The sequence below is a fragment of the Ciconia boyciana genome, chromosome 7, assembly GCF_034638445.1.
Source record: "Ciconia boyciana chromosome 7, ASM3463844v1, whole genome shotgun sequence".
NCBI classification, from domain to species: Eukaryota; Metazoa; Chordata; class Aves; order Ciconiiformes; family Ciconiidae; genus Ciconia; species Ciconia boyciana.
In genome coordinates, this window is record NC_132940.1 from 6,481,100 (window position 1) to 6,498,347 (window position 17,248).

General features: G+C 44.2%; 2 protein-coding genes across 4 annotated transcripts; one reads left to right on the forward strand and one right to left on the reverse strand.

The window, feature by feature from the left end:
* Nucleotides 1–1,709: 1,709 nt before the first annotated feature.
* Nucleotides 1,710–8,039, reverse strand: TCEANC2 (transcription elongation factor A N-terminal and central domain containing 2). 2 transcript variants are annotated; one of them, XM_072867454.1, is made up of 4 exons: nucleotides 7,884–8,025; nucleotides 6,250–6,387; nucleotides 4,714–4,907; nucleotides 1,710–2,849 (listed from the first exon to the last, which is right to left on the reverse strand). In XM_072867454.1, exons 1-4 carry the CDS (start codon nucleotides 7,987–7,989, stop codon nucleotides 2,661–2,663), a joined length of 627 nt encoding a protein of 208 aa, XP_072723555.1. In that variant the 5' UTR covers nucleotides 7,990–8,025; the 3' UTR covers nucleotides 1,710–2,660. The 2 variants fall into 2 exon arrangements, with proteins under 2 accessions (XP_072723555.1, XP_072723554.1); XM_072867453.1 differs by having other exon boundaries at nucleotides 1,743–2,849; nucleotides 6,250–6,391; nucleotides 7,888–8,039.
* A 153-nt stretch (nucleotides 8,040–8,192) lies between these two features.
* TMEM59 (transmembrane protein 59) lies at nucleotides 8,193–17,165 on the forward strand. 2 transcript variants are annotated; one of them, XM_072867456.1, is made up of 8 exons: nucleotides 8,193–8,432; nucleotides 11,058–11,163; nucleotides 13,308–13,402; nucleotides 13,603–13,755; nucleotides 14,037–14,121; nucleotides 14,433–14,514; nucleotides 15,297–15,405; nucleotides 16,201–17,165. In XM_072867456.1, exons 1-8 carry the CDS (start codon nucleotides 8,232–8,234, stop codon nucleotides 16,354–16,356), a joined length of 987 nt encoding a protein of 328 aa, XP_072723557.1. In that variant the 5' UTR covers nucleotides 8,193–8,231; the 3' UTR covers nucleotides 16,357–17,165. The 2 variants fall into 2 exon arrangements, with proteins under 2 accessions (XP_072723557.1, XP_072723556.1); XM_072867455.1 differs by having other exon boundaries at nucleotides 8,194–8,432; nucleotides 14,430–14,514.
* Nucleotides 17,166–17,248: the final 83 nt, after the last annotated feature.

The following is a 17,248-nucleotide window of genomic DNA, read 5'->3' on the forward strand; positions in this document are numbered from 1 at the left end:
TGGCTGCAGTCCCTCCAGGGGTGTACCTGCTCTGTCGTGGACTTAGCCACGGCCACACGCTTTGAGGTGCTCCAGCATGACCTCACGTACAGCCAGTGATGCTCCAAGGTGTACCTGCTGCAGCATGGACTTACCCACAGCCACAGGTGCTTCAAGGTGTACCTTCTCCAGCGTGGATTTATCCTTGGGCCACAATCCCTTCAGGGATATACCTGCTGTGGCACAGACATAACCACGGCCACAGACGCTTCGAGATGTACCTGCTTTGACACGGGCTTATCCACGGCCACAGACGCTTCAGGGTGTCCTGCTCCCGTGTGGACTCATCCACAGGTCACAGTCCCTTCGACTCGAGTTCACACTGGAGTTCCAGCCTGTCCAGTGCAGCAGCACAGAAACAGCAGCGATGCCCTGGCCATCTGCCAGCCCAGGCGCATGGCCATTGCTCTCATCAGAATGTTCCCAGGCACAGCAGAGCCAGATGATCAGCAGTGCAGCAGTACAGCAAGGAGCGAAAGCAAAAAGCAGCCGCTAACGAGCACTGGACTCTAACATACGGTGAGGCAAGCAAGCCCCATGGCAAGCACAGGAGCCTGTCAATTAATAGCTAAACAGCAATGGCAGCTATAGATTTGCTCTAGCACATTGCAGTCAAACCCATTGTTATCTCGAACCCTTTGAGCCCCACGTTGGGCACCAAAAAGGACTGTCGTGGTTTAACCCCAGCTGGCAACTGAGCCCCACCCAGCCGCTCGCTCGCTCCCCCCCAGCAGGATGGGGGAGAGAATTGGAAGGGTAAATGTGAGAAAACTCGTGGGTTGAGATGAAGACAGTTTCATAGGTAAAGCAAAAGCCGCGCACAAAAGCAAAGCAAAACAAGGCATTCATTCGCTACTTCCCACGGGCAGGCAGGTGTTCAGCCATCTCCAGGAAAGCAGGGCTCCATCACGCGTAACGGTGACTTGGGAAGACAAACGCCATCACTCCGAATGTCTCCCCTTCCTCCTTCTTTATATACTGAGCATGACGCCATATGGTATGGAATAGCCCTTTGGCCAGTTGGGGTCAGCTGTCCCGGCCGTGTCCCCTCCCAACTTCTTGTGCACCTGGCAGAGCGTGGGAAGCTGAAAAGTCCTTTAATTTAGTATAAGCACTACTTAGCAACAACTAAAACATCTCTGTGTTATCAACACTGTTTCCAGCACAAATCCAAAACACAGCCCCATACCAGCTACTATAAAGAAAATTAACTCTATCCCAGCCAAAACCAGCACAGAGTTTCTTTAGCTTCTAGTGTCCAGAGAAGAAAAAAGTATTTAGCAGGTCCACATAATGAGTCAGTCATGTTTTAGTGTCAAGATCTGAATAAAGACTAATTCATACTTTCCCCACTGCATTATTTGTCCTTAAGTGACTCTTCTGAAATAAGAGTGCTGACCACGACTGATCAAAAGACACTTCCTTATGGTATATTAAGAATTCAATTCCCATGACTGTGAATAGGCAGGTTTCACTCATCCCCGTATTTGGTTCTGTCTACCCCAGTAACTCAGAAAAAGGTTGTGACCAGTCCCCTGTGTACATACACACACACACAGAGAACAGAGAGCACTTTATTACCTACCAGTAGAGAAACACTGTGCCTGTCGCAGCTTTAATAATAGCTTATGGAGAACAAGGTGACTTGTGGCACTACAGAAATCAGAGTAAATATGAGAGGCAAGATTTCCAGTTTTTAATAACTAGAAGGAATTAAAACAATAGTTTGTTGCTTAAATTTGTTCACACAATCATTCTGAACCATGTTCCTTTTGGAAGAAAAAAGCCTTTAAAAGGAGTACTTTGCTTATAACCTGATTTTATTTAGAAAATTCATTTCAAGATTTTTTCACATTACAGTAAGAACAAGCACCACATTTAAATCATGAGTGAGGTATGGAAGTCTGAGTGAGCTGCTCATTAAACAGCAGAGGCATTAGATAGCACCTATACTCCAGGGCATTTTGATTTTCACCCCAGGGCTTTAGAAAATGCCCACAATCGCAGGATGACTGAGCCTATGGAATGGTGGATAGCAAGTTACTGAAACCCATTTTGCATCCAACTCTGGAATGCAGCACAGGGAAATCACCTGGCTTGGCAAAACAGCTAGCTCTTGCCACAGGCAAGGCCCAGCTGCAGCAGACATGGCTGATTTAGGGTTAACTGGAGTTTGCAGTTATCCACTAGGAATCTCCTCCCATGGACCAATTACCCTGAATTCCCGGTATTTCCTACCAGCACAGCACAGAGCTGCTCCTTTATGTTATTCAGCTGATTACACCTGAAGATCCACATCAGGGATGGAGCTAAACTGAGGTACGACAAATGGGCAGAAGTGAGAAACAGGCGAGTCAGCAAGGATGGTTTTGTAGCAGGAAAATATACAGCAGAGTAGAAGAAACTTTTCTTGCAACAAGCCCACATGGATTTCTACCAAGTCAGATTTACAGCACCACTTTCATCATTAGTAGTTCTTGTCTTCAGCAGCCCTGTTCATAGAGTGGTGCCAAGTGAGTCACACTGTCAGCACTTCTGCACTCCCCTCACGACAGAAAGGGCTCCCAGTTCCACAGAGACGTAGGCACATGAAGTTCTCACTCAGGATCAAGCACGACACCTCACTTTTTATGGGTGTGTACAAACGCAGGGACAGTGAGAGTGCCAGTCTTGACTTCTGCTCGGATTTCAGGTTTGTGCTTTAATGAGAAGACTAGAGCTCGCACCATTCTGCGATACGGTGCGCTAATGAGACGGGAAGAGAGATGAAAAGCTTCTCGCTCAATATTTTCAGCCAGTGGGTGATCAATCTGAAAACAGCAAAGTATAAAATTAGATCTTTACATTTAATAAGGAGACCAAATGATTGAAATTGGAGTTTGGTGCTTTTCAGTGTTTCTTCGTTAATCAGCTTAGATTCAAGGAAATCTACTTCCCATCACAAGTGTAACAGGAAGAGCAATTTAATTCCACCCTAGCAATTAAGGAACAAGGCAACGTGGTCAGTAGCAGGGAACATATCCACATCTCCAGCTGGGTGGCAGTACTTTGCCATCGCAACAGGAAACTAATCTGCAACTAGCTTTGGGTATCAAGCTCAACTGCAATTATAAGCCATATTGTACTGTCTCCATAAAACTCACTTTTGGTCTTGCTGATATAAGGTACCTTGGATACTATTTTAAACTTCATTCCAACAGCAACTCTAAGACATGCCAAACACTTGGCAACTCTGCCTGGTGCTATAAAGAGAAATGTGGGCTCTCAGTGTGTAGAAGGAGGTGTAATTAAGAATGCAGAAAGGGATTTGGTAAATGTTAATTATGTAGTTATTGCTTCAACATGTGCCAAAACCTGTAATTTAGCACAGCTTAGAAAAAAATCCCGCACCCATCAAGAAATGGTTTTAATTTCACTTCTGCCTTTTGTGATGGGGAATCTCCCACGCTTTGCATGCAGGAGATTCCAGCGTGCCAAGTAGTATTCCTCCAAGTCCTTTGCCCACTCTGTTTTTGCTACCCATCAATAAATTGCCGCTCTGCTGGGCACCACTACAGGCCCCTTGGATCCATTCAGCCCCACCCTCCTTTCTCCTTTTTGTCAGCCTCTCAGGTGTCCCTGCTCCGCATTTGCTGGACCTCTGTGGCTCCCCTGCCTATATACGCTGTTCATCTGCTGCTGTAAGCTCCACTTACACATATGGTGGTAGCTGCAAGTCAGACGGGTAGTCTTCCTTGCCATGCTTTCAGATGAGTCCTGTTCAGAGGTGATTCTGCTTTACCCAATACTGCTTGTGTTAGGGTGGTACCATAGACTTTATGTCCCATAGGTTCAGACTTTCCTACCAGTCTTATCACCGTGCATAGATGGGCTTTCCAAGAACTAAGCTTGACCCAGTGGCCTGGCAAAGGTGAGCTCCCACCTTGCTGAGGCATTCCCACAGCAAACCATCTTTTCGTGCTGCCTCTGTCCAGTTGGACTGGAAGTTGGAGAGGTTGTTCTCATAGCTAGCAAACACATAGGTTTGAAACTCTTGAGTACTTATCACTTGACTTGCTGTTTAAAGGATAATTAATGAATAAATTAAAAAGTATAATTATTATGGCATTTCATAGACCAAGCAAATTAACCATTAAGCCTTACAGCAAAGCCCTGTTCATTTACTTAAAGATACCCGAGGGATGGGGTATTTATCACCACTTTATATACTGTCAACCTTGCCTCTCTGTTTTTGCAATAGATTTAAATTTACCAATGTTTAATTACTTAAATATGAAACACCCAAAAGGTCCCAGTGTTGCTTTCACAGCTGTTTAGTAGTAGGAAGAACTTTATGTTCTATTAACTTCCTCCTCCTCCTCTTGTACAGCCCAACTGCAGTAGATACACAACTATTCTGCTGACTGGTTATGTAAATGAGAGCAAATACACCTCATTTACAATTAGCATGTTTACTTGGCTAACAACCAAAAAAAATTATCTACCTTGAAAACAAAGCTACTTATAAGTAGGGACATGCAGCGAATCACTGAAAATAGGAACAGATCACCTGGTCCTGTCCCCACTCTGCAGGCAGGACCAGCTTTACAGTAGCTATGGCTGAAAAAGGTTGGTTTAACTTGTTCCTACAAGGAGTAATTCTTTGAGCCAAAGACAAATGGATCTGAACGCTACCTCTAGATCCAGGGCTTCACAAAGCAGCTTCCGCGCATTCTTTCTGAAAGCCTCGGTCTTGGGATCGCTCCTGACCTCTATTGAGGGCTTGTTTGAATGGTCTCTGATGAAAGTTCGCCACTCTGTGTAAATATCTTTGGCGAGGCTGGCCACATCGTGATCTGAATGTTTGCGCATTTTATTCACTGTGTGACCTGGAAAACAGCAACAGCTCCTTCAGCTTTGGTAGGTGGACAAAATATAATGGACACCAGTCAAATCATATCGGTGCTAAAGCAGCCACACACATTTTTAATTCAGGCAGTATCAGCAAAACAACCGGAGCATTGACACAAATATAAATATAAAATTGTTAGGAATGAAGCCTGAAGTTCTCACTCCTTGACTTCTGCAGTGATTTTTGCCTGAGCGATTAGCAAGGAATTGACCTATACATGTGAAAATTACCTTCCCAAGTCACCAAGGTGTGGAGAGACACTTATGTAATACAGGGCTATGTTAATTTTCTACACAGATACTAGATTTGGTGAAAGCTTGTAAGAGTGGCTTACAAATAATGCTGCTTTTAAAGTGAAAATCCCTTTAAGGAAGCAGATGTTGCTGGTGATGGCTACAGCATTTTAACATGCAAACATCACGGTGACTCCAAGCAGAATCTTTCCAATCGACAGGGCCTGCAAAGAGGGTTTCCTCTGAGAGGAGACAAAAGGGACCTTCTTCCAGCGGGGTATTTCTCTCTGACCACTAGCGCTGTTGGCCAGGAGATGTCACTGTTAGGCTTCGGTGGCTCTTCCAGCCCAGCTGAGTTCAGGCAGGCACTGGGAAAAAAAATCTCGGGAAAAGCCTGAATAAGCTGAACATGGTAAATGAAATGACACTTCAGAAGTAAGGGGAAAGGTGCAGATCACATCTCCTTTTCTAAGGCAAGGGGGGCTCTTTGAATAGAGATCCAGCTGCTCTAATGGCGAAGGCCAGTATGACTGTCTCTCGCACCAAGGATGCCCTCCATAGACAGGAAAGGCAGGGACCCTGTGGTCTCACATTATCCTTCCCCCAAGTCCTATGGAAAAGAGCCAGGCATCGGGCTGTGTTATTTGCATGGAGCTGCCCATCTGCTGGGGATTTCTCAGTGCGAGGATGCAGTAAGCAGTTCTGGGCTACTCTGAGGAGAATTTCTTGCGTGTTCAGAGGATTCAGCCAGGTCAAATAGATGAGCCACGTCTTGGATGGCAAGAGAGCACTCTGCAGTGTCCCTGATAGATAGCAGGAGGAGGAATAACACACACAGGTGCCCAAGAAGAGCTCTTCAAAAATTTCACCACAGAAGGGGTGATGCAGTATTTGGTCATAAGCAAGCAACCTGGGAGGAATTAGAGGATAGCTGACTTTTTCAGTACAAGCTCTGAAAACTGCAGGCTGGATATCAACAATTTTTTATTGATAGCTACACTTGTTTCTTAAAAAGCTTGCAAGCTAGTCTCTTTTGTACTAACAAGCCAATCAGAGACAACACAGTCTAGATCAGACAAGATGTACCTATTTTTGTTGAAAGTAACACTTCCTTGGAAGGTATTTTCTTCTTCAGCTCCTCCAAAGCTTCGATCAGATTCTCTTTTGGTTGCCCAGGAAGCTCAAGCATAGACTTCCATCGCTTTATGTCTTCCACAACCACAACTCTCTGGAAAAGAGAAAAGCCATTAGGAAAGCAGAATATTCTTATTATAAATAAGGACACTGGCTTCATCTCAGCTAATGGGGCTGTTATCAACACATGAATTATTGATTATGACACGAACCAGAGCACAGAATACATGAGGGCTTGGAATGATGGGTACTTGCTTGAGATTAGCACCCTACTGCAAAGCAAGAGAGAAGTAACTAGAAAGCAAAGCGAGATGCTTAATCTTGGTCTGCCAAACTTAGGGCACGTAATGGCAAATGTCTGCTAGAAGAGAAGTGTTTTGAACTTAAGGAGTCCATTGTATAAATGTCTCTTAATAGAAAAAGGGATAAGAGGGACGCAGCTAATTATCTTTAGCAGCCTAGCAGAATCTGAATCCTGTTCAGATTGGCTTTAAATTTAAAATAACGGCAGCAGAGAGAGAAACAAAGCATTAGTGAGCATGAACACAAACTCAAGTACACTGGCCGTTTGCACAATGTTCTTCATCCAAACTGTTTTTCCCACAGACGTTGATAGAACAGGCTGCAAACAGTGCAAGTCTCATATTTTGGATGTCAGGCATCTTGCAAAGATTCAGCAATGGTCAGACAGCTGGGGAGCTTTATGTGCCATTCTTTTGCTTTCTGCCTTACATTAATAAGTTCTTTGGTGCAGCAAATGGTGCAGGCAAAGAGGGGCTCAGCTCTTATGCAGGTCTCAGGCAGGACCACCACGCAACCAACTGAAGGGCTCTCCTTGCTGGGGAGAGAAGTGAGCCAGCTGGCAATACTGAAGCTGGTGGTGCCAGCTGGCTGTGCTTGAACTGTGTGCCCAGCCTGACCCTACACCACATCAAGTGGGCAGGAAGGAGCCAAATTATAACCCAGCTCAGTTTAGGAAACACCTTTCAATGCAGCAGAGCCCTCTGCACCTTTCTAACTTCGCTTCCCTCTTCTCTGTGAGGATGCCACCCCAACACTACAAAGATTTTGGTGAAGAACTGGAACCACAGGTGAATCCCTACGTGGGCACAGAGCGACTGCTGGGAAGGTGTGCTGGGATTAACACCTTCCCCATCTTCCCTAATCGTAAAGGACATCAGTTTGTGATTAGTTTACAAAATGTTCCTCCCGCTGTCACCCCATGCTGCTCAGCTCCATGCAGAGGCAGGAGGGCAGCCTGGCAAAGGCCTGACACCCCTTCCTCTGCCCCAGGTGCCTCAGGGCCAGCCTGGCTCCTCCTGGGGTGCCCCCACCACCCCTGCACGCAGCCTCTGGGGAACAGCGCAGTCCTGCCCCAGCGCAAGGCCGGGGAAGGCCTCACCTCGTGCCTTCGAAGGCAGCGGGTCCCGCAGTAGCAACCGGTGCCGCGGGGTGAAGACCTCCCCTCAGGCCCGGGAGGGGAGGCGAGGCGAGGCGAGGCGAGGCGAGGCCAGACCAGACCGGGCCGGGCCGGGCCGGGCCGTACCGTACCCCCACCCCACCCCACCCCAGCGCCCAGCGGTGACCTGCCTTGAGGGACTCGAGGGTGGCCTGTCGGTAGGCGCGGGGGGCCGGCCCGGCCCGGCGGGGGCTCTCCGGGCAGCGGGCCCTGCGCACCACGAACCGGTCCATCCTCCCGCCCCACCGCCCGGGGGCGGTGCCGCTCGCCCGCCCTCCCGGAAGCCGCTGCCCCGCCCTTTCCGCCGTGTAGTTCCAGCCGGAGGTGAGACCCTACGGGATGGCTGGGGCTGCCCCGCAGCACGGACTACGCCTCCCAGCAGGCAACGCGCGGAGGGGGTGGTGGTGGTGGTGTAAATCTCGCGAGAGTCCGCCGGCGCCCGCTCCCGTCAGTGGGGGCCTGCGGGAGGAGGAAGATGGCGGCGCGGCGGGGCGGCCTCCTCTGCCTGCCTCTCGCCCTGGCGCTCCTGGCGGGCGGCGGCAGCAGCAGCAGCAGCGCACGGGCAGCCGGGCCGTTGCCCGTCGCCTCGTCCGAGGCCTTTGACTCCGTGCTGGGCAACACGGCGTCCTGTCACCGCGCCTGCCAGCTGACCTACTCCCTGCACACCTACCCCAAGGTACGGGCGGGCCCTGCCTCACGGCTCCCCGCGGCGGCGCTCGGCGGGGCGGGCCCCTTCCCGGGCTCGGCTCCCCTTCTCCCTCCCCGGGGAGCTGTGTTGCGGGGCTGGCGGGCACCACGGCCCTGGCCTCCCTGGCGCGGCCGTCCCCTGGCCTGTCGCTTGCCCCTCTCTCCCCCCGCAGGCCCTTGTGCTCCAGAGTGACAGGAAATAGCCGGGATTTTCTCGGGCCGGAGCCCTTTTCGAGGCATGTGCATGTTTTCTCAAGCAGTGTTGGACGTGTCTTTAAACATAAACACGAAGGAAGCTCATACTCGCAGTGCTCAGGTGCAGTCAGCAGCCTGCTGCTGTTCTGTGGCATTTCTCATCTGGCTTAGGCTTTCTTCCCCTCAAAGTAGGGAATGCAGTGGCTTTTCTGAAAATAGATACTTAATTTTGAAAATAGATGGTTAGGCTGCAGCTTGCCAAAGAAATGCTGCTTTCAAAGTATAGCTTTGTTAGTGCTGGGTACTTTTGTGGGTTTTGGGGGATTTGCTGCTTTTTTTCCTCCTGTTCCTAAAGAAGTAGCTGTAATTTAACTTAGGCTGTTCCATATTTTTGGGCACTAAAACAGTGCTGTGTGTCCATGACAGGCCAAAGATCCTGAGTCAGGGCGCCGGTGTGACACTTAGATATTGAAAGATGAAATGTAAATTATGATAAACGAGTAGCTTGTCAGAACCTTCAACCTGTGTTTTGATTCACTTGCATGGAATTTTTTTTATCTCATGATAAAATACTGAAGTAGTGCCTAATGGGAATCTAATTCCGTACTCCAGAGTTTGCTGTTGGTTCAAAGCTTTGTAAACCTTTAACTACTGGTTTGAATTTGAAAAATCTGTTACCAAAAATCTCATCTTTCCTGGTTCAGCTATGTAGCAGGTTGAACTCTAAATGATGGGAGCTCTTACCCCATCTTTGAGATTTCACATGAGGGCAGCGGACCAATAGAAGCAGTGACGATGTTAGGTAATAGGGCTTTGCTTTCCTGTGAAACTTAAATCGGCTTTTGTGACTCTAGCTGATATTGGTATCTCCACAGAGGGAAGTAATGGAGTTTTGTGGAATACAAGTAAACTTATGTCTGTACTTATGGCGTGTTTTGGTGCCTTCCTGTGATGGTAGTGAGGAGAAATAACTAAACCTGAGAAATTAGGACTAAACATTACACTGATATATTTCCATACTGTTTTGGCGCAATGCTCTTGTTTCTATTAAAGGACTTGTTCAGGGAAAGCTGATAATTCTGTGATTTTTACTGTACTTTTGAATTCTTGTTGTGTGCTGTTGGAGCTGTTGAATAATACACCCATCTCTTCCTTTACATTTAGTCTGTTCTGTTTGTCACAAAACTACCAGTTGGATTGAAGGAAATTGTTTTAGTTGTCATTGGAAATTAAGACAAGCTTCATTGAGACTTCCATGGAAGACCGCCATAGAAATCTGTCTGCTAAAGCTAATTCTGTCTGGATATGAAATTACAAAACACATTTTCTGCAACAGCGTAACTATCTTAGCCACCTTGTCAGCGTTGTTAGAGTTAAGTTTTAATTTACATTCACAGTTTTCTACTTTTGTGCCTTTAAAGCATATGAACTTGTGCTGTCAGAGGCAAACAATGGCCAGTTAATTTACAATAGGTTATACAGAAGGTGTGGTTTGTTTGTTTTTTGTTACATTACCTCGGAGTCTGTTTTCCCCCTGTACAGCAACTGGCTGCAGTCATTTGAGTGGTTATGTGGTTAGTGGTTTTGATGGGTCTGATTCATGATAGGGCGTGATCATAAGTAGGAGCGCTCACATAATAGAGGCTGTCTTTAGCTCTGCCATATGGAGAGCACTGTATGTGGAAAGTGCACGTCCATCCCTTTGGTAGTGTGGACAGAAGAAATACTAGGTGTAGGTTTTCTGGATTTGCATAATTTTAGTAGTTGCAGTGAGGAAGTACTTTTCACCTTCAGTTCAATATAATAAACAAAAATGTGTGTTTGTGGAACTGGTTTAGCAAGTTACAGTACCCTGGTTAACTGAACATCAGAACATCAGAAGATAATCTCTTATTTTGACAATTCTGTTGTAGTTCTGATTAGAGTCTGGTAGATACTAATTTCAACAGCATGTTACAGTGTCTTTTTTTGTCCTCTCCTGTTGGGTACTACTGTTTAAGTTCTGAGATCAAAGGCTATCTACTCTTTGTAGGGTTAAATGTCAGTAAATCTTTTACAGCTGTATCTCTTATTTTTAAAAGCAACACTTTTTAAAAAAATGCAGTGCAGCTTTGCTTGTGAGTTGTAGGACTGGAATTACAAAATAGAATTTGCTGTTCCAGGTCTGGCCCACCACAGAATGAAGAGCTCTGTTTGAAATAAATTTATAGTTATACCACAGTGTTAAAGAGCTGTAGCTTGGTTTTGTTTCATATGACCCAGAGTGTCACGTTTAGCTAGCTTCTAGGTCTAGTGGAGGGAAGGAGGATGGTGGTCTGCTGGGTGGCTTTTTATAGCACTTCCAAAAAAAAAAAAAAATTGTTTGCTGATAATTTATTCTTGAATGGAGGGATCCAAGCCTTTTCTTGTGCCTTCCCAGGAAGAGGAACTGTACGCGTGCCAGCGAGGCTGCAGACTGTTTTCCATTTGTCAGTTTGTGGACGATGGCATTGATTTGAATCGAACCAAACTGGAATGCGACTCTGGTAAGACTTCAGTGCTCCTTCAACATCCCATAGTGTGGAGACATAACAGAGGGAAGAGCAGGAATGTATGAAAGGGGGTTCTTAAATTGGTGGGATTACTTCAGTTGCTTTCTGGTTTTGTTTAACAACTTCTTAAATTTTATGTACAAGATATTAAAAAAAAACCTTAGGGGAAGGTTGCCTGTTCTCTGCGAGTTTCTCCTTACCTGATCCTTAGTGTTGTTATTTTCCTGAATTTCTTAAGTATCATCAGTCTCTGTAAATAAATTGGAAATACTTAATTTTACTATAACAGTTTGTCATAGCAAACACAAAATGACTGGGGAAAAAAATCCAGTCAAATAAACACTTTTCCTTTAATAATTCCACATGACAATCAGTCCCATTTACAACTGCTGCCAAACTTTTGTTCAGACTTTTGTGAATTGTTCAGACAGAGTAAGAACGCAGATCTTAATGTGCTGTCTGCCTTGTAACTTGTGGTCTAGGCTACATCCTGAGGTTTACCTGCAGCTAAACTCTTGGGAACGAGGTACGTGTTTTATTTGAAATAGGCCATTCAAGACTTGGGACTAATTCTCTCAGATTATCTGTGTTAGAGCAAAAATTTCACAGTGAAGATGAAATATGTGTACTATAGACCAATTAATATTGTTCTGGAATTGTATAGAACTTTCGTCCAATAATACTGAGGCAGCTGATTCACAGCTTTATTCAGAGATTAAGTGTGACATAACCACCCAAAGCAGGAAAGGTAGGAGCTTTCCGTCTATATTTCCAATACAATTAAGCACCAAGCCAGCACTCAAAGGAGGCACTTATCCTCTCAGTAGCTCATAAAAACAAGAGGGCTAGCGGCTAACTCAGAGAGCTGATGGAAGGTACACAAGTAGAAAGCCTGACGTGCAAAGATGGTAATCCGATGCAAAACTGCATTAAATACTCTGGAAATGGGCTAATGCTCTAGTCTGTCATACACTGTGTATAGCTGTGATACAGCATGTCAATCTAGTTGTCAAACCACACATGAGAGAGTGCCATAAAAAAGAGTAATGTAGCAATAGACCACATGTAGAGGTAATTGAACAGTTGCTTACTTTCTGGTTTAACTCTCCTTCCTGAGGCTGTTGTCTTTTGCTGGCTTATGTTCTGTAATCTGTTACACTGGTTGGTGCCCTGACTAAGTATTCTGTGCTTGGCAAGATACATCTTGGCTGATCTGCTCAATTCTGTCTTCTGATGCTTCTTTCTGCCTACAGACACTAGTTTGGTGGCAGTTTTACCATAGAATTGCTGTTCAGGTGCTATGAGCTGCATACTCAAATGTTTAGCTGCTGATGCCATGCTGTTCTTAGTCTTTATGATGGTCCATTTGTTCCTGTGGAAAACTGGGAGAGCTACTGTCCTCTGTGTTGCTACTTGGTTTGAGTCTTTAGTTCAGGTAATACTGCAACATCGTCCACCTAAGCTTTAGTGTTTTGGGGAAGAGCTATGCCCATGTATTGTCTGCCCCATATCTCCATGAGCAGAATAATCTAAATTATTCTCTTGGAATAATTTAGATTTCTTGGTCTTTGTGGTCTCTAAGTGAACAATTAATAGAAGCTTTCTGTAAAACAAAGAGTTGGCTTTGTTTTTTGGAAAAAAAATTATTCCATAATGCTTCCAATGCAGTTTCTGTACTCCTCACACTAGCAAGAAATGCTCCTTTGGTTTTCCTGTGATACCATGACTTCTGCTGTTACCTCTAAGGGATTTAATGGACTGGTGGTCCCTCTATTCTTTTTAGGATTCCAGCTCTGTTCTCTGAGGTAAAAAATCATGTTTACGTGGTGTGTAGAGCAAAACTATAGTGGTAGTGGGAGGATCAATGAAAACTTGCATCCTTGAGTTTGTCCAGAGTAATGTTTCTGATCAGTTGCATTGAGATTTCAGCTACCTCATCTGTCTAAGCTCTGATTCCTTAACCTTCATTAGACCTCAGAGCAAATGCTACCCTTGGAGTGATTGCCATACCTTTCCCTGCAAATGGGATTGTCAGTCTTTTAACTGCTGCTTTGTTTCTGATCCAACTTATACTGAAAATGTTTTCTTAACTAAAATGCAGAATTTATCTTCTCATCTGGGGAACTTCTTCCTTGCAGCCTGTACTGAAGCATACTCCCAATCTGATGAACAATATGCTTGCCATCTTGGATGCCAGAACCAATTGCCATTTGCTGAGTTAAGGCAAGAGCAAGTAAGTAGATGACATGTTTTTCAAATACCACCTACTTGTTTTCTGTTCAGTGTGTCTTCTCTTTTTTAAGTTTCTTTGAATGGAAGATAAATCTTCCTAAAGCCTGAAATCTAGACATGGGGCGAGGGGTGAGCAAGAACATGACTTCTGTTCTTTTCATATAAAAACAAATGGAAAACCAGTTAATGTTGTGCTTGCAGTTAATGTCCCTGATGCCAAGAATTCATCTCCTCTTTCCTCTGACGCTGGTGAGATCGTTCTGGAGTGACATGATGGATTCCGCTCAGAGCTTCATAACATCCTCATGGACTTTCTACCTTCAGGCAGATGATGGCAAAATTGTCATATTCCAGGTGCTTGCCTTTTTCGTTGAGATTAAGGTGTTCTGACTGCTAAATGTTTAACTCTGCTCCTTCCAGTCACAGAAAAGACTATGGAGCGCTATCAGAAGTTTAGTTTTTGCTAGTATTTCACTGCCTTTAGGGCCAGTGCGGGGCCGGGGGGGGAGGGTAATCAAACTTATATGAATGGTGCATGCCGTAAGGTTAACTTTCATATTAGTTCTGAAAATGTAAATGATTATGATCAGTGGAAGCCTGCTAGCAGGATCTCCTAACTCCTCATTTTGTTTTAGTCAAAGCCAGAAGTACAGTATGTTCCACAGCTTGATCAGGAAGCTGGAGATACAAGAGGATCCTTGTCACTGAGTAAAACAGCCTGTAAGTTGTTCTTTGTGCTTTGGAAGAGCAAATGCAAATGTTCCCTGTCATGCAAAAAAAAAAAAGTTGCAAGTGGCACATGAAAGCAAATTTTTAGAAAGCTGAAATATAATTGTTTGCCGTGTAGACTGACTATGTACACTTAGCGAAGTCTGGGGTAGAAACTAGGCTCTGTTGGAAACAGAAACATGCAAGCTAGGGCCATTTTAAAAGCTTCTTTTTATGCTCTCTGTATAGACAAACTGTGTGGGGTTTGAGTCTTCTCTTTTATTGCTTTCCTGACAGCTGTTTCTGCTGTTGTATTTCAGCAGACCTACGTCCAGGAAGTTCGCAGACATACCGAGGACTTTTTGAAGAGCGAGAAAATGACAGCTTTTTCAAGTGTCTTTCCATGTATGTATATTCTAGAATGTCTGTACCTAGTAAGGAGGATAATGGCCTTTCCGGGGGGGCACTGTTGTAAGATCTCAAAGTCTGTTGGGTTCAGGATGCATAGCAGTTAAAATTGTGTATCTGACTGCTTGTTATTGCTACTTTTCCATGCTGGCCCCATGTTATTTGCAGGCTGTTCTGCAAACTTTGATTCTGCTTTCCGTTTCAAGTGAACGTCATATTGATAATTTCCTACGCTGTTTTTTGAGTGTGTTCTGTGAACTGTTCAATCAATACTGTGTTTTGCCTGTTCTTTAGTTCTGGATATGTTTCGGGGCAAAGCACTTGTTCTATATTTTGTTTTGGGATTGCCTGATATGAAAGACACCGTTGTGTCTCATTTCCAGGCTGAAAATACCCAGTATATCTTTATTAAAGCTTTGCTGAAGATCAGCATGTCGGTTCCTATTTCCCTTACTCTGATTACTTTCTCTTTAAAAGTTTATGCATGCAGGATCAGTGAATTGCACCCCAAATGCATAACAGAAAAATCTGTTTTTAAAACTGTAAATGGGAGGATGCTTAGGGCCGAATAAACACAATCCAGCAAGTCTTTTGTGTCTTTCAAGTCAGATACTAAATAGGCATTAGAGTACCCAGGAGTCTGAAGTGGGGCTTGTAGCTGGAAGAGCTACAGACTAGTGAATCAGCAGGAAATGCAGTCAAAATTGAGCCGAACTTTTTAGAGGGTCCATTGTCTTGTATGCAGTATATGAAATCTAGTAACATTCTTTTCATTTCAGAAATTCCAGCTGGATTTTAACCACTACGCTTGTCCTGTCAGTGTTGGTGCTGCTCTGGATTTGTTGCGCAACTGTAGCTACAGCTGTAGAGCAATATGTTCCATCTGAGGTAACTCTGTTTTATAACTTAACAATATTTTGAATTTGTTCATTATATTACTTTTATGTTACAGCTGTCTAGAGACTAAGAAACACTTGGGGAGAGGTTCAACTAGAAGGAGTGGGGTTTTTGTTGGGGGGGGGGGAGGGGGGTATTTTATTTTGCAGATGTGGTTAGCAAACCAATTTTGTTATTTAAATGTTGATTTTATAGCTGAACAATTCTTGCTTGTTCCTGTGGCTGATAGGTGTTCTGAGCCTTACTCAAGCAGCCCGGATGTGATGTCTTTTGGTTTGTAGCACACTCCTCTCGACAACCTTCAGATTACTCTTTAACAAATGGAGGCTGCTTCTAATTTCTCTGGGAATAAAGCTGTGCTGAGGGTTGGATGGTATAGGTGGAACCCAGTATGGGTTTAATCCAGGAGGATCAATAGTGAGAACAGAAGTGACAGCATATTATTGGTGAGCAGAGAGAGCCTGATCAGAGGGGAACTGGCTGAAGTAGCATCTCTAGTGCCCAGAGGGATCCCCACACTTCTGAAATAAGCAAGGCTCACAGTATTTGCAAACCAAAGGAGCTGTTACACAAGCACTGTATCTACTGTTGTTCTGGCAGATTTAATACACTTCTTTTGGACTCAAATCTAGTTCCAGCCATGAATTTCAGATGTTACAGAAAGCCTGGCTTAACTTGTGTTGAAGGGCTGCAGCCATCAGAACATTATGTAGTTGCATAATGAAATGCATTTTATTCACAGTATGGAGAGTCTTTGTCTTAAAGTAAATTGTTTAAATATTTCAGAAGCTGAGCATCTATGGAGATTTGGAATACATGAATGAACAAAAACTGCACAGATATCCATCCTCTGCACTTGTTGTGGTTAGATGCAAGACTGAGGAACATGAAGAAGCAGGACCTCTTCCTACAAAAGTCAATCTGGCTCAGTCAGCAATTTAAATAAGTCTCCATTGGATCCAATAGACTAATGCTAACAGAGCTAGCAACTCCTGATTGTTTGTGGTGGTTCTTCAGATAAGAAGCTTAGCAGCCAGTCTTTAAATGCAAATAAAGTTACAGAATCAACAAATGTCATGGGATTTTGTTTTCAACTAGTAGTGAGGATTCAGACATCCTGAACTTATGTTTGTTTCCAGACGTAATCACTTTTCACTGGTGTTTGCTATGTGTCTTTTCGCTTACAAAAGCTGTAAGCATGCTTTCCATACTTCTGCCATGACACTTTCAAACTTATTTGTGTGTTCTAGGCTGTAATGTGTACATTCAGAGTTAGCTTTGTAAAGGTATAAGAAATTTTAAGTAGGCAGGAGATGCCTTTTTAGTGTTGCACTTTCTGTTGTAGTTAAGAGAAAATATTATAAAATTATCTGCTGCATTTTTGTACTTGTTAATGTCCATGCACAAACAACCCTGTCTCCAAAAACAGAAATATATTTTTTCTACAGTGTGGCAATATCCAAGATGGAAAGCATTTGTGAGGTACTGTAGGCTAGAACTCGGTTTGTGAAAGATGGAAACTTTGTTAAAACTTAGACATATCCCTCCACACACAGAACATAACATGGTTAATTATTTTGTCAAACTTTAGCCTTTAGGTCTTAAATTGCTTGTAAAATTAGCACCTGTGTTTTCTGAAGACATTTTACTTTCTGCTCTTGATTAACTATTCTATTCTTGTAACTTCATTTACAGAAACAAGTTGATTCCTGAGAAATGAGAACAGAAAAATAAAATTGACTGTATAGAAAATGTTGACTATATGGTTAATAGCCTTTTGCGATGGTTAATTATTGACCACAACATATTCAGTATGAAAGCCTGTCTGTAGCAT

What these genes read in the sequence shown, in the direction of transcription:
- TCEANC2 (XM_072867454.1), bottom strand. Translation starts at nt 7,989, where the DNA reads ATGGACCGGTTCGTGGTGCGCAGGGCCCGCTGCCCGGAGAGCCCCCGC. An exon ending in CCTCGAGTCCCTCAAGGCAG is followed by an intron (nt 6,388 to 7,883) that starts GTCACCGCTGGG and finishes TTTTCCAGAGAG; the next exon opens with TTGTGGTTGTGGAAGACATA. An exon ending in GTTACTTTCAACAAAAATAG is followed by an intron (nt 4,908 to 6,249) that starts GTACATCTTGTC and finishes GCTGTTTTCCAG; the next exon opens with GTCACACAGTGAATAAAATG.
- TMEM59 (XM_072867455.1), top strand. Translation starts at nt 8,232, where the DNA reads ATGGCGGCGCGGCGGGGCGGCCTCCTCTGCCTGCCTCTCGCCCTGGCG. An exon ending in TTTTTCAAGTGTCTTTCCAT is followed by an intron (nt 14,515 to 15,296) that starts GTATGTATATTC and finishes TTTTCATTTCAG; the next exon opens with AAATTCCAGCTGGATTTTAA. An exon ending in AGCAATATGTTCCATCTGAG is followed by an intron (nt 15,406 to 16,200) that starts GTAACTCTGTTT and finishes TAAATATTTCAG; the next exon opens with AAGCTGAGCATCTATGGAGA.